This window comes from Colias eurytheme, chromosome 3 (genome assembly GCF_061535395.1).
Source record: "Colias eurytheme isolate Ceu_HAF_F1 chromosome 3, ilColEury1 Martin Lab GWU primary, whole genome shotgun sequence".
In the NCBI taxonomy this organism is placed as follows: Eukaryota; Metazoa; Arthropoda; class Insecta; order Lepidoptera; family Pieridae; genus Colias; species Colias eurytheme.
The window spans coordinates 7,879,000-7,892,919 of record NC_142982.1 but is presented as its reverse complement, the minus strand read 5'-3'; the positions used below and the strand labels follow the sequence as shown (position 1 = coordinate 7,892,919).

At 33.0% G+C, this 13,920-nt stretch overlaps 4 protein-coding genes across 4 annotated transcripts in view; 2 read left to right on the top strand and 2 right to left on the bottom strand.

Annotated features, from left to right (window-relative positions):
- LOC149909757 (EF-hand domain-containing protein 1-like) overlaps window positions 1-2,191 on the top strand; it is a 58,781-nt gene extending 56,590 nt beyond the window's left edge. Inside the window, exons 14-15 of the mRNA XM_090119867.1 lie at window positions 337-489; window positions 1,915-2,191. Of these exons, the coding sequence (XP_089975993.1) occupies window positions 337-489; window positions 1,915-2,172 (411 nt within the window). The 3' untranslated portion in view covers window positions 2,173-2,191. The remainder of the gene's footprint in view (window positions 1-336; window positions 490-1,914) is intronic.
- Window positions 2,192-4,370: 2,179 nt separating this feature from the next.
- Window positions 4,371-10,891, bottom strand: Membrin (golgi SNAP receptor complex member 2). The gene is made up of 4 exons (XM_090119854.1): window positions 10,609-10,891; window positions 10,425-10,530; window positions 10,087-10,267; window positions 4,371-4,692 (listed from the first exon to the last, which is right to left on the bottom strand). Exons 1-4 carry the CDS (start codon window positions 10,737-10,739, stop codon window positions 4,484-4,486), a joined length of 627 nt encoding a protein of 208 aa, XP_089975980.1. The 5' UTR covers window positions 10,740-10,891; the 3' UTR covers window positions 4,371-4,483.
- Window positions 5,370-13,920, top strand: part of LOC149909753 (multiple C2 and transmembrane domain-containing protein-like) — a 44,207-nt gene continuing 35,656 nt past the window's right edge. The window contains exon 1 of the mRNA XM_090119851.1: window positions 5,370-5,707. Within this exon, the coding sequence (XP_089975977.1) occupies window positions 5,703-5,707 (5 nt within the window). The 5' untranslated portion in view covers window positions 5,370-5,702. The remainder of the gene's footprint in view (window positions 5,708-13,920) is intronic.
- On the bottom strand, window positions 11,070-12,172 carry LOC149909755 (THAP domain-containing protein 1). The gene is made up of 3 exons (XM_090119855.1): window positions 11,821-12,172; window positions 11,347-11,521; window positions 11,070-11,181 (listed from the first exon to the last, which is right to left on the bottom strand). Exons 1-3 carry the CDS (start codon window positions 11,889-11,891, stop codon window positions 11,101-11,103), a joined length of 327 nt encoding a protein of 108 aa, XP_089975981.1. The 5' UTR covers window positions 11,892-12,172; the 3' UTR covers window positions 11,070-11,100.

Here is a 13,920-nt window from a genome sequence, read left to right as displayed (position 1 = left end):
GCGTTAAGTTTCGCGATAAAATTACCAGTATTAAATTTGCATACTTATTTAGATTCATCATCATCAGATATAATAAATATAAATATTAACTATGATATTTTTTATAAGGGGGACGAGGGGAAATGTATGTTGGTACTTATGTCCATACCAAATTGACAAAAAGTTGCAAAGTTGATGTTCGCAACTACGATAATAGCGCCTCTATTTTTTTATATTATCTAGACTGGCAAAAAGCTATATACCTACTTACAGTAGCTTATACAGTACTCTTACTTGCGTTTATCTAGAAATCTCTAAAACATATGATAATATAATATTGATTACTTTTAACATCAGGACGCCCATGAGCGCGCTGAGCGACGTGAGCGCAATGAGTGTCCGTACGAGATCATCCCGAGCGAACAGGCGCAGCGGGCCACTGGGGAGGAGGTGGTCCCTAAACCACATCTACCGGGATATCTGGGAACTTATGATGTTGATTGCAAGGAGGTAATACTGCTTTTTTTCTTTGATATCTACTGCTGACAATTGACATAGAAATGACCATGCGTGATGGAATTAAATTGTGAAGAAATAGGTTCTGACAAATGTAAAGTGCAATAAAATATTGACTACTTATTGACTATAATATTCGAATTTATATTGAACTAGAGGTCCGCCCCGGCTTCGCCCGTGGTTCATATTTCGCAATAAAAGGTAGCCTATGTCCTTTTTCGGGTATCAAAATATCTCCATACCAAATTTCATGTAAATTGGTTCAGTAGTTTAGGCGTGATTGAGTAACAGACAGACAGACAGAGTTACTTTCGCATTTATAATATTAGTATGGATTTAACAATCGAAATAGAATTTCACTATCTAAAGTTATAATTCAATAAAACTCTGAAATCTTTAGCTTCTAACTTACAGAATTCGTGCCTATGTGTGAGTCAAGTATACAGTCGAACCGTAACTCACGAGTTCACGACATGACAATTGCAAATTGATTTATGTAGGTACTGGGAATGTGGGTTTGAAAGTATAAAGGCCATTTGAAGACTTGTCTCATACAGGCTACAAAATGAATAAATCATTTGCGACAGGTAGGTACTTACATTGTACTTAAGAACTGCTTTGTCTTTCCGCAAATGTCGAGCTAAAGGGCCACTTGACCGTTTTATGAAAATCACATAGGTATTTCGGCCAAAAGAATGGAACTACATATACTTAGTCACTTAGAACTAAGGAAGTATATCATATTTAATAGTACATTAATAATAGTCACATGAAATATCCCTTGCGATACGAAACACTTAAACATTGATTTATAATACTAGGTAATTAAAAACTTGCGCATCATCTGCATTTGTGAACAATTATAGAACCTCTGCTTTCCCATTTATGACGCGTTATATAACTGGACTCACCGGTGTATTTATTAATTAGCTTGCATCTGTCCACTAGAGCTGGATTATTTGGGACATGTGTCCAACGTATGAGCGCAGTAACTATCGTGCAATTAAATTGTCGGAATCACCAAATTGAATTTGCCGGTAAATATGCATGAACTGAAAGAGATATTGCACGTGGGTACACTGCAATTTGCCTTTTAGCTGAATTGTCAACGTTAATAATGCAATGAGGAATGCTTTTATTTGATTCCTGTTTCGAAATTGATATTGCGAGTGGAAATGGAATGCGTTTACAACTGTATTGCAATAGACTTTTTGAATCAGTTAATTCAAATATTTCGTGAAGATTGTTAGGAAAAAATATTTTAGACCTATAGGATTTATTGACATAATTTGTAGTTATGATATAGTTATTATAATTATAGTTATTACTTAGATTAGAGATATTTTGTAATTTTTATTAAGGAAATACACAAATTTTACCACAGCATCACTCTTATTAAGTTACTTGCTATCTCCCCAGATACCCGACTTCATGCGTCTCGCTCCCGATGCGTACGAAGCCGTAAAGAAATACAGGCGCGATGTGCCTGAAATATCGCCAGCCGCGCTCCGAGTAGCTGACTACCCTCGCGAGCCGCATCCTGACGTGGACACTTGCGTGAACCCTCCGCCTGAAGCCACGGGACCGTGCGTCAGGAAGAAGGAAGATGTAGCCTTCGCGTGCCCACACGTTACTCCGAAGATGCCTTGCTGCGATCCAGATGGACGCGATAAATGATTTTAAATTTTTTAATGAAATAAATGATTGAGAGATTGTTGTGTTTTATTTTACTGGAATCTGGTGATGCGTAGAGTAGGAATATTGAAGGTGCAATAGACTATTTGGAAAGTTTTCAATAAAACAAGAAGTCAGTTAAAAATCAAATATTTCGATTGCAAAATCAGCAAATCACTATCGAACCATCTCGTAATAATGGTAATTAGTTATTAGTACGTAGGTTTATATACTATCTGCATTAGCTTTCCGCTCGCGGCTTTGGCCGCTTAGTCTAAAACCTAATCTATAGTCGATACTAATATTATAAAGCTGAAGAGTTTGTATGTGTGTTTGTTTGAACGCACTAATCTCAGGAACTACGGGTCCGATTTGAAAAATTATTTTGGTGTAGATAGCCCATTTATAGAGGAAGGCTATCATCACGCTAAGACCAACAGGAGTGGAGCAATGCCGGTGAAACCGCGCGGCACAGCTAGTAAATTATATAGTAAAACTACGAAGTCACAGTAAAACCTTCCTCTTGAATCACTACACTTATCTATTAAAAAACCGCATGAAAATCTGTTCGTAGATTAAAAGATCTAAGCATACAGAGACAGACGGTTTAGAGTGATTTGTATTGCCTAGGCCCTAGATCCTAAGCATATTGCTGTTTCAGTTAGTTAACATAAAGTAGGTATTTTAATTTGAGATTTTATGTACCTAAATTAAATATAGGTAGTTACATAGAAGAGTGCCAATTATAGGCGGAATGATGTTGCGTATCAGTCTTGCTTTTTTATTAAAGGTAGGTTATAAAATTTTTATATTGTAAAAAAATATCATCAAAAGAGAACTTTCTACTTTCTCGTTTTAGTTTTCTATCATATAATATTACCATACTTTCCATCTCAGATAGTGGGTATAGTATATATATTCATTTGCATAATATTGTTATAAACGCTGTGAGGAGTTTGTAAAAAATAAATAATATGCATCGAAGTTGGAACAAAGAAATCGTACGCAAGCTATCTGTATCTTTGTATGCGTTTCGTGTCCACGAATAGGATTATCTGTTCATAGCTTAGTGTTTTATTTACATAATATTATCTGAGCGGCCTTGTTTGTTTTACGTACCTAGGTATTCTCACTGTCCAATTAAAGATTTACATGCTAAATCGAGGATAATCCAGACCTACGGTTTTGAATGAAAACAAATGAATGAAGTAATGAGGACGTCAATAACAGTTAAAAACGCATCGATTATTTATAACAAAAATGTTATTATGTGTCCGTGTACTATGGGCATTGACCTAATATGATAGGACTTTTCACGGTTCACCGGTAGATACTAGATAGTGATTAACATTCTATCCCACCATCCATCTTATTAATAATAATAATTGCTGCTTTAATTTTGCACTAGCTTATCCATACTAATATTATAAATGCGAAAGTAACTCTGTCTGTCTGTCTGTTACTCAATCACGCCTAAACTATTGAACCAATTTGCATGGGTATGGAGATATTTTGATACCCGAGAAAGGACATAGGCTACCTTTTATTGCGAAATATGTACCACGGGCGAAGCCGGGGCGGACCTCCAGTATTATATAGGTAAATTAATAGTCCTTGATATTCAACCACGTAGGCAGTGGATCAAAAACATAAGGTTATTGTTTCGCAGCTATTTACAAAGATTTTACCGACCTTTTGTGTAATACCGGATAGCATACAAAAATAGAGGCAATATTAAATATTATGCACAGTGCACTTCTAAATAACATCGTCCGTTTGATTTTCGCATCATAATTCATAATGCTAATTACAACTAGGTACATATTATAATTTAACCCATTGAGCCCCAAGCGGCCCGATCGGTCCCAGACACAATAGATTTTCTATTGTGTCTGGGACCGATCAGTATTTTTAGTACATTTTAAAAATCAGCATGTTACTTTTCAATTTTATTGTAAAACCTTGGCCTTTAAGTTGCTCGATAGCATTAAAGTAACTGGGAATAATGAATTTTTTAATTAACTCAAGTAAGTATAAGACAATCAATGCAATTTATTAACCATAAATTATGTAATTGCGTCAACAAATCAAATGTCGAGCGCACAGAGGAATCACATTAGAATAATTACCATTTACCTATTAAACAATAGGTTCATTTTTTAAATTAAATTATGATGATCTCACAAAGAAAACAACAAACGGTAGGTATAATCTATTTAATTATAATTCCTTTTATACACATAAACAATACAACGTAGCAACGATAAATATTCTTAAAAAATAAATGTCTTACAAGCGAATAGGTACAATATATCTATGTTAGATATATAATAACAAGGACAATCACAGATAACGTTACAAACATTCCACCATAAAGCACGTATTTGTCTTGAGAGACCCTCCTCTCTATAAGGGAGATTGTTGCATTGGATAGCCCTAATGTGTTAGCCAAGTCTATAAGCCTACGGTGGGCACCCTTCAATGTCTCGCGGTTGTAGCGAAGCGTCTCCAGAATATTTGATCCTGTAAAAAAAATAACTGTAAAACATATTTCACTCCTATAATGTTCGTTAGGGTGGCATTTGTTTACTGTATTGTATAGTGTAGAATAACGAATTGGATTTTTGAAGTGAAACTTCTATACGCGCATTAAGAGTAAAATAAGGAGTAAGGCGATGATTTTGGTATAGACTGCATTTTGCCGAAGAAGTTTCACTTCTGAAACCTGTGCTCGGCACACACGCCGAGCTTTTTTTTTTGATAATTAACTTTTCTTACGTAGGAATATAATAAAAAGCGCTATTGTTTAACTCTAGGTAGGTAGGTACGTTACTATAATTTTTTATCGATGGAATAATAATTAATAATTATTATTGGTTTATATTCAATAGATTGTATAAAATATATTATATCAAAAAAATTGTTAGTCACGAGTAAGAATAAAACTAAAATCATAGTTCAAACCTGAAAGAAAACAACGTCATATCAAATAATTCCTAAAACTTTGTTGACGTGTTTATTCAAATTCAAACATTCATATAACATATTTATATGTTTAATTAATATCACCTAAACACAGTTATAAATAATTAACATAACAGGTTTCGACAAATACCTATATCGACATCTATTGTCAAGGTTAAATAGTTTACCTTCATTGCAGAGTTGTTTAAAAATACAAAATATTACGAAGGTAGATATCGCCGAGTCATATTCCTAAATCTCGGTGCTGACTGCTGACGATAATTTGAGAGCATCGTGCAGTTCCCATGAACAGAAATCTCAAAGGCTTGCAATCATTTAATTACCTCGAACGTGATAATAATTAACTACTTGTATTGTAGATGTTGTTTAGAGTAGTGTGGAACAAACTTTGCGCGACTTTGATCGGACTCGTTTTTATTGAAACCATATACTTAATAAATAGAATGGCTTGGTTCTATCGATAGATATTTTTCGAAGTGAATCTTCTATACACAAACTAGTTCAGTGATAAAAAATAAAGGTGTACCGGACGCGAATGACAATTCAAAATGTGGTGAGTAATTATTTGTTACCTATTGAAGTACACGAAGACGTCAAATTGCGTTCATAAATCGCCACTTCCACCTTCCTTTGATTAAACACAATACGAGGCAAAACTATTTTGTTGAAACTATTATAATTACACTTGTTATACACCAACGAAATATTGTCTTCACTATCCTATGGACACACACCAACTGAACTTGTTCCAATAGTAATTAAGATTATACGGGAAACCACTGAAGTGTACTGTCGTCGAGTTTTGAACGCATCGGTTCTGTGTTTAATAGATGTTTGCATGAGCCACGTACTCGGCCAACAATTAAATAATTAAATATTCCCTCTGTTAAAATATGGACATTACTTACATAATCACGTGTTTCTAACTTCTAACGTTTTTATTATTCATTCTTTTTCTGTCGGCATACGGATGTTTACAAATCAGTATTAAATAATAATACAGTTGGTATTATTATTTAATACTTCAGAATTATTATAGATTCAGAATTATAACTGAGGAATTGTCATTAAAATCAAGCCCGTCGCGAATCGCGATGCACACCTACTATTTATACCTAACTCGTTCAATTTATATGTACGATTTTTTTAATTAATATTATTATTCCATCAGGCCCCGGATTCACAGACACAATAAGAAAATCTATTGTGTCGCGGCCGGATCTGGCCGTTCGGGGCTCAATGGGTTATATATATTAATTTCTTTTGATATATTGTAGGCAAAGAGATATAAATCTCAATTATGGATAATAATTACTTAAGCAAATATTATTAATATTTTCATCATTCAAAAACATAGGTCACGACATTTTTTTTAGATAAAATTTATTAGTTACTTACCTACTTTATATTTTTTGCACAAAAAAAATCATAAAATATTTAAGCAAAACACGTTTTTACCAAATATAAAATTTCCTAAAGATACAATTTTGTAGATTATGAATTTTTGAACGAAGCTGTTTACGTAGTTATGTGCCCAAATTTAATTTATCTTTATACTATTTATTATACAGTTTGTGTTTAATTACTTTGAATAGATTAACTTTTTTGCTTTTCTGTACATCTAATAAAACAAATAAAAAGGTACCTGTTGTATTGAGCTGCGAAAAAACACGACTAGATTTTTTTTAGAAAATACTTAAACTAAAATTTAATACAGAAGGGAACAAATATAAATAATCATCATCATCATCAGCCCATATTCGTTCCCATTGCTGGGGCACGGGCCTCCTCTGAGGGTACAGGCCGGAATCAGACACGCTGGCCAAGTGCGGGTTGGCGGCAAATATAATTAATAATACCTATCCAAATCCAATGTACAGTTTAGTAAAGAATTCACGAATACTTTTAAAATGACTCAAAATCCATACTAATATTATAAATGCGAAAGTAACTCTGTCTGTCTGTCTGTCTGTTACTCAATCACGCCTAAACTACTGAACCAATTTGCATGAAATTTGGTATGGAGATATTTTGATACCCGAGAAAGGACATAGGCTACCTTTTATTGCGAAATATGTACCACGGGCGAAGCCGGCGCGGTCCGCTAGTAACGCTATAAATTGGTAAGCAGCATGGGTTGCCTGGCAGAGATCGCTGTAAGCGATAAGGCCGCCCTCTGTACATTGTTGAGTTATTAAGTGTTTTAAATTGTCGTAGTATATGGTGTACAATAAATAATTTCCCATTCATTCATTCATGTTTGTTATACGGATCACATTTTGTCGACAGATTACAATTTCGCTAGTTTTTAATCTGGTGATTTTAATGTAAATAATTTTACGGTGACATACCTACTTATGGCGCCAGTTACAGGTAAATTATTCAGTGTGTTCCGCCAATAAACACTAATGTATCGTGGGAACATGTAACTAGAATACTGATCAATGTCAATACATATTTATATACATAATGGATTTCTAGATTTCTCGATTCCATATTGAGGACCCCTTGAAATGTGATGATTATTGCATATTTTATTTTATTACTTTTTGAAAAAGTTTGGGCAGATTTTTATCCTATAGGATAGATAGCGCCTAGATCTGAAGACGACAGGATATATCCTGGTCCTTCAAACTTATTGTTTCTTGTCCACGTAGTTTTTCCCCTTGGTTAATTCGCTCAACAGAGATTACAATTTACAATGATACTCAGCCGAAAGCGTACGAAAGTAAAATGAGCGTGTTTGCCGAGCACACGTGTCAGAAATGAAACTTCTTTGGCTAGATTCAAAGATACCAAAATCGTCGCCATCCTCCATCGCATTAAAATTTTACTGCCAAGTGCCAACGCGCCTAAAGAAGTATCACTTCAAAAAAAACTTTCACACTTCTTTTGGACATGCGGAACGCATCCAACGTTTTGCGGGAATATTTTACTAATTCTTACAAACCGGGATAAAACGGTCGCGTAGAATGCGGTTTATTTATAATATTCAGTAAGAAAGCGGACTTAATACTACATAATAAATAATATCTTATCGTTGTGGTGAACCAATCTATCAATAAAAACAGCCATCTATCAAGTATCAATAATAACTAAACATACTAATCACGATAAATACTTTGTCCTGTTACACGTAAAGTATTTATCGTCTCAGTCCTATTTATCATGTTCATTCATAGATTCATTTTTTATTTGAAATATAAGTAACTGGTGTGTTTTTTACGGAGCAAGTTTTTATGTCACAAGCATATAATTACTCACATACGCATAGTAAATACTACTATTAGCAACGGAAATGTTTATGGTCTAATCAATCGGAATGTAGAAGACATGGAATATGCAAACATTCTCTTAAAATCTCTGCCAAAATGCAATTTTACTACAATACATAATATACTAATCCGCAATTTTGCATAACATGAGAGAGGGTCCTTTTTTTAATTATTTGTTTATAGTATTAATAGACATGTTAGTCGAAAAAACACTAAAAAAAATTAAAAAATAGGAATCCACACTAAAACTTCATCAGACATCACTTGGTGCCAACATTTATGGGCTGCTGCTGGCAAGCGGTAAAGTATATGGGCTGATGATGATGATGATGATAATGATTATTTAACTAGAGTTCTACCTGTGGCTTCACTCATACACAAACTCAAAAGAAAAATCGCATAGTTCCCGCTAACAGGGGATTTCCGGGAAAAAACTATGGTGTATTTCTTCTAAATTGCTTCAGTGGTTTAGGTGTAAATAAACAACAGACAGACAGATTCAGCTTCATTGATATACATAAAAAATTAAATAACAAAAACACTGGGTAGAAACATAAAAATCTTCTAAATTCTCCATTGATTTGCTTTATTTCTTTCAATTAAAACTAGATGGCGCTATATTAAAAAACAGGTTGTATTTTAAAATAATTATATGAGAAATTGTGAAACTAGTTGTGAATAAACTTAATAGTTGTGGATTATTTCAAATCTAAAAGCTCAATTATCATAGTCATATGAGCATTTAAAGGCCACTCTCGCACCAAAATGTTGCATAAAATCATTCAAATTATAGATAACGCAACATTTTTCACAATTCAAAGAAAATGTACATATTTATCTACGTACGTATTTCCAGATTTTTAAAGTGAAACTTTTATTACATCGTCTCAAACTTTTTGGTCTGTGTAGCGCATGTCGCGTGTATCGCGGCTGCCGAGTAGGTATGCGCTACACAAAGCAGTGTTCGGAACCGTTCGAACAGTTTCACTTTTACTGTGGTTTCATAAAACCACACAACATTTTTTTTTATTATATCAAATAATGATAATTTATCACTTGTTAATTCATGACATTTGCATGCATTTGCGTGCATTTCTTTTTATGAAATTAAATAATAAATAATATGATTTATGTTTAATATGGTGGTGTCGGCAGGTAGTTTAAAATTAGTCAAAACCGTGACAAAAGTTTTTCTAACGCTCGTGGGTAGCTAGTTATATCACTGCCAAGTAAAAAAAATTCAGTATTTCTTCTGTGAAAGAGCAACTATCATACATCCATTTATCCTCACAAACTTGAAATATAAGGAAAACAGTAAGTTAAAGGCGTTAAAGGTACACAGGCAGCTCGAGCAGTTAACAGCCGAGCGACATACACAGACTGCTTGAGTGATTTTTCGTTGACTGTTCAAGTCGGTCTTCAACTGCTTGAAGCAATCTGTGTACGGCCAAAGACAGCATTTGACCATTGATTTATTATGCAAAAATCAGTCATAGATGGAGAATGCATTCATAATAAATATATACATATGTATATGTATATTCATAGTTACTTTCAAATATTCAGATTTTTATTCAGTTCATCATAAGTTATGACGAACAATTTAGTTATGATTCATAACAAAAATTTTTCATTCAAGCGGTATGAAATAACAAACCTGTATGTAACATTTCATCAACATTCCTATGCGAGTTCTGCAATGATGAATTTTCCTGTGCCATATAGTCCACAGTGATAGCCATGTGATCATTCCCAAAACGTCTGCTTAGCAACTGGTCCCTTTCTGTCCTTTCTTGTTCCCGCCTTCGTCTTTTATTTTGAGCATTTATTAGTGACGCCTGTAATTGCACAATAAATGATGATAAGATATAATTTATTATATCACTGTAAAAGAGTGATTTGATGTAGAAGTTCTAGAACATTTTTAAAGTTTTGCAATCACTTTAAACTTTAATATTAATCAAATCATCTTAAATAACTGTATTCATTGACTACCTGTATATGTTTATTATCATATTTAAGTTGGTCCACCCTCATCTTTGCCATAGGTCTTTGATTGATAGGTGTTTTAAACACCATAATATCTAGTTTCTCACAATTCCTGAAAGTTAAAAAATGCGCGTATTAATTAATTTCCATCATAACATAGGAAACATTTAAGAATATAGGTATTTCTTACCCATTAATCTGGTTTATCCTTAATTGAATATCATTTTCAATTTTTTCTGGATTAGTATCATTATCAAGTTTATGAAATAAATCAGTAGTTTCTTGTATTAATTGACTGGTCTGATGATAAAGTACCTCCATGGCAAGAGCTTCATAAAATAGTTTATTATTTTATTTATCCTTGACGAATAAGTTTTAGAAGTCTTTGTTGCAGCCGACACTAAGTCCCTGGAATGTAAATGTTACGCTTCAAAAGGTTTTCTTATAAATAACTATTGATACTTAATTATTGTTTGGACCGTAGAGGGAGAATGTACTAGAGATCACATCGGCGTATACCCGAACGAGATGGCGAATCCTTACGTCAATGTTGCCAACTATTACAAAAACTTTTTATCCGAAAAACTGGCAAAATATCTATAAATGTTTGGGTATTTTTTTGTAAGATAGGTTTATGAAGAAAAAGACAGATTTGAAAAGATTTTGTTATTTATTAACTTAACTAGCGACCCGCCCCGGCTTCAAGACCTGGTCCATGGACTTTTGATTGTTGGGCAGTACTCAGTCGCTCAACAATAATATCCTAAAAAAATAAAATTTGATTTAGTATAAATAGAAAATATACCCCTATCAAAATAAATTAATAACTTGTTTTGTTTATTATGTAGACGTAGCAACAAAATCGGTCTATGAATATTTAAACTACAACATTTAAATCCAAACTAAATGCATCACAAAAATTACTCACTGTTGTAAAAAGTGTTGGAATTGCATTGGGCATCAAATAGGTTTTTTTTTTCGTTTTTCGAAAATAACGCGACTCAAAATGTATAGAACATATTCTGTGACTTTTTCCTGGTAACCAGTTCTTCCTTCCGGTAGCTCGAATCCATCTGTTTAATGTACTTGTTTCTTTTGGAAACCTAAAAAACATATTTAATATTAAAAAAACATTTCACGATTTTGGGGAAAATTTTACCCTGTACTGGTATCCCTAATGTTAATCACATGATTATACCATAAATTTGAAACTACGTAAAAACAAATGGCGTCCTGAACAACAAGAACACTTCGTAATTTAGTCGGATAACACAAAAAAATGTTTACGTCTATTTCGATGAAAATATTATATATTTGTAGATAATTTCACATTAGAGTTAATGAAAATGTATCAACTATATCCAGTTCTATAAAACAATATACTTCAAATAAGTTTACTTACGTGTGAAAGGTAATATTTGGTAATCTTCGTTCCGGCCGATTTTTACAACCAATCACACTACAACGCACCATATTTTCACTTAAAGTCGGATTAAAACAGATCACTGTCAACGTTTATTAAACTTTGAAGTCACTTAACAGCGAGAAAAAACAGAAAACTAGCAAAACAATGGACTGTAGCCGCTTGTTTGGGACAAACTGCCTTTGTCCCCAACAAAAGAAATCGCATAACATGAGAGAAACAAAAAACAATGTTTCTGTCTCGCTTGCTCTTAGCTTTATAGTCATAAGTGTATTTCTCTCACGCATTACTTGTCATTTTAGTGCCTCCTCTATGGTTCATTCTCACTCTACGGTTTGGACAAAATTTTAAAATATGTTTCAAAGTGGAAACATCAATTTGAGTAATAATTTATAATTTTAACTGTCAACTCAAACGTCATTTCGACGTGGCTATTCTGTATCGTCCAGACACGATGATCTGAATCAAAGATTTCTTAATATCTATAGAAGTAATTTAAAATCATGTACTAAAATATATTTTTTGTACCTAGTGTTTTTGAATAATAATTTCACTTCTTCAGTGTTGAAACTTCTACACTCCATACTAATAGTTTTACGATTAATAATCTGTGCTTTTCTTTGAATTTGTCAGTTGTGTTTTTAACTGTGGCATGCTCAGAGGAATAAACCTATAGAGTTCTTATATTGAGGCAGAACAAAATACATATTTTCTTATCTACTTACTCTTAGTCAATAACAGCATAAGTCAGATTGAGATAGCGATAGAGTATCTGCACTGTCTTCAAACGTAGCGCGCCGGCAGTCAGTTTGTTTTCCAACCAGCTGGTGGGCTCAGTGCGTCAAGTGTTTTTAACGAAATATTTAGAAAATATAAAGTGTATAGTGTTTCTTTTTATTTGTCAGTGTGCTAAAATGACTATTGTATGTTTAGCTACCGGCTATTACTAGTCGAATGGGAGTTTTGGATGAAAACAATGAAAAAATATCTTTCCATCGGTAAGTGATTTTCAGCAAATTGATAAATATTTATGTTCTAACCCTATTTGAAGGTTTTATCAAGCGCTTTTTTATAAGTTTATGTTGTAACTGTAACATTTACCCACTTTATGGGGTTGTGGAATACAAAAGAATTAAATAATTTTTAAAAAATGTCACAATATTATCACGTTTGGCATTTTGTTTACCACCGTAGTGTTGTAACACATCTAGCGTATATTATCGATTTATGACAAAAAATCTATTTCATATTAACGTTGATTTATTTATTTTGTTTCTGATATAAATCAGATTTATATGTAGTTGTTGTTACAAATAATAGATGTAAATTTTCTACAGCAGGAATATAAAAAATACCACGTGGTTGTTTTATTTGACTTATCTGTTTAGTTTGTTGTTTCTCTTTTAGATTATTAATAAATTCATTTTGTTTTAGATTTCCAGAGGTAATTAAAAAATGGGTATAAAACATGAGACGTGTAGATTGGACGCCGTCGAAATTTGCTAGATTGTGTTCACTGCATTTCAAGCCTGCGTGTTATCAAGATGGATACTCTAGAAGAATTGTGCAATCTTACGCTTACGTTTTTTTTGTTCCTTTAGATAATAAATACATTTGTGTGTGAGTGAATTTTTATTTGGAAATTTTTTTAAACATTTACTTTAAATGTGTAACTATGTGAAAATTAAACGGTTGATTAAATGACAGTTCTCATAGATGAGAAACTACTATTGAAATACATACTTAATATACATGCGTTTTCAAAGAAAAACCCGCATAGTTCCCATTCCTGTGGGATTTACGGGATCAAAAGTAAATTTTCCAAATTTCATTGTAATCGGTTTAGTAGTATTTTCGTTAAAGAGTAACAAACATCCATCCTCACAAACTTTCGCTTTATTAGTAGGATGTAAGGAAAATGTTTTCTTTAAGACTGTCCTTTTATGAACTTGTTAAAATTCATGCTGACTGTGCCTTTCTCCTCACTCCTTTAACTTTATCATCATTTCCATCTTTATTTTAAATTAGTTACTTTCAAGTTTTAAAATATACTAGCTTTCCGCCCGCGTTTTTAAAGAA

What these genes read in the sequence shown, in the direction of transcription:
- Membrin (XM_090119854.1), bottom strand. Translation starts at nt 10,739, where the DNA reads ATGGAGGTACTTTATCATCAGACCAGTCAATTAATACAAGAAACTACT. An exon ending in AGGATAAACCAGATTAATGG is followed by an intron (nt 10,531 to 10,608) that starts GTAAGAAATACC and finishes TTTAACTTTCAG; the next exon opens with GAATTGTGAGAAACTAGATA. An exon ending in TGATGAAATGTTACATACAG is followed by an intron (nt 4,693 to 10,086) that starts GTTTGTTATTTC and finishes TTTTTTTTACAG; the next exon opens with GATCAAATATTCTGGAGACG.
- LOC149909755 (XM_090119855.1), bottom strand. Translation starts at nt 11,891, where the DNA reads ATGGTGCGTTGTAGTGTGATTGGTTGTAAAAATCGGCCGGAACGAAGA. An exon ending in CCAAATATTACCTTTCACAC is followed by an intron (nt 11,522 to 11,820) that starts GTAAGTAAACTT and finishes TATGTTTTTTAG; the next exon opens with GTTTCCAAAAGAAACAAGTA. An exon ending in TTCCAACACTTTTTACAACA is followed by an intron (nt 11,182 to 11,346) that starts GTGAGTAATTTT and finishes TTATTTTTTTAG; the next exon opens with GATATTATTGTTGAGCGACT.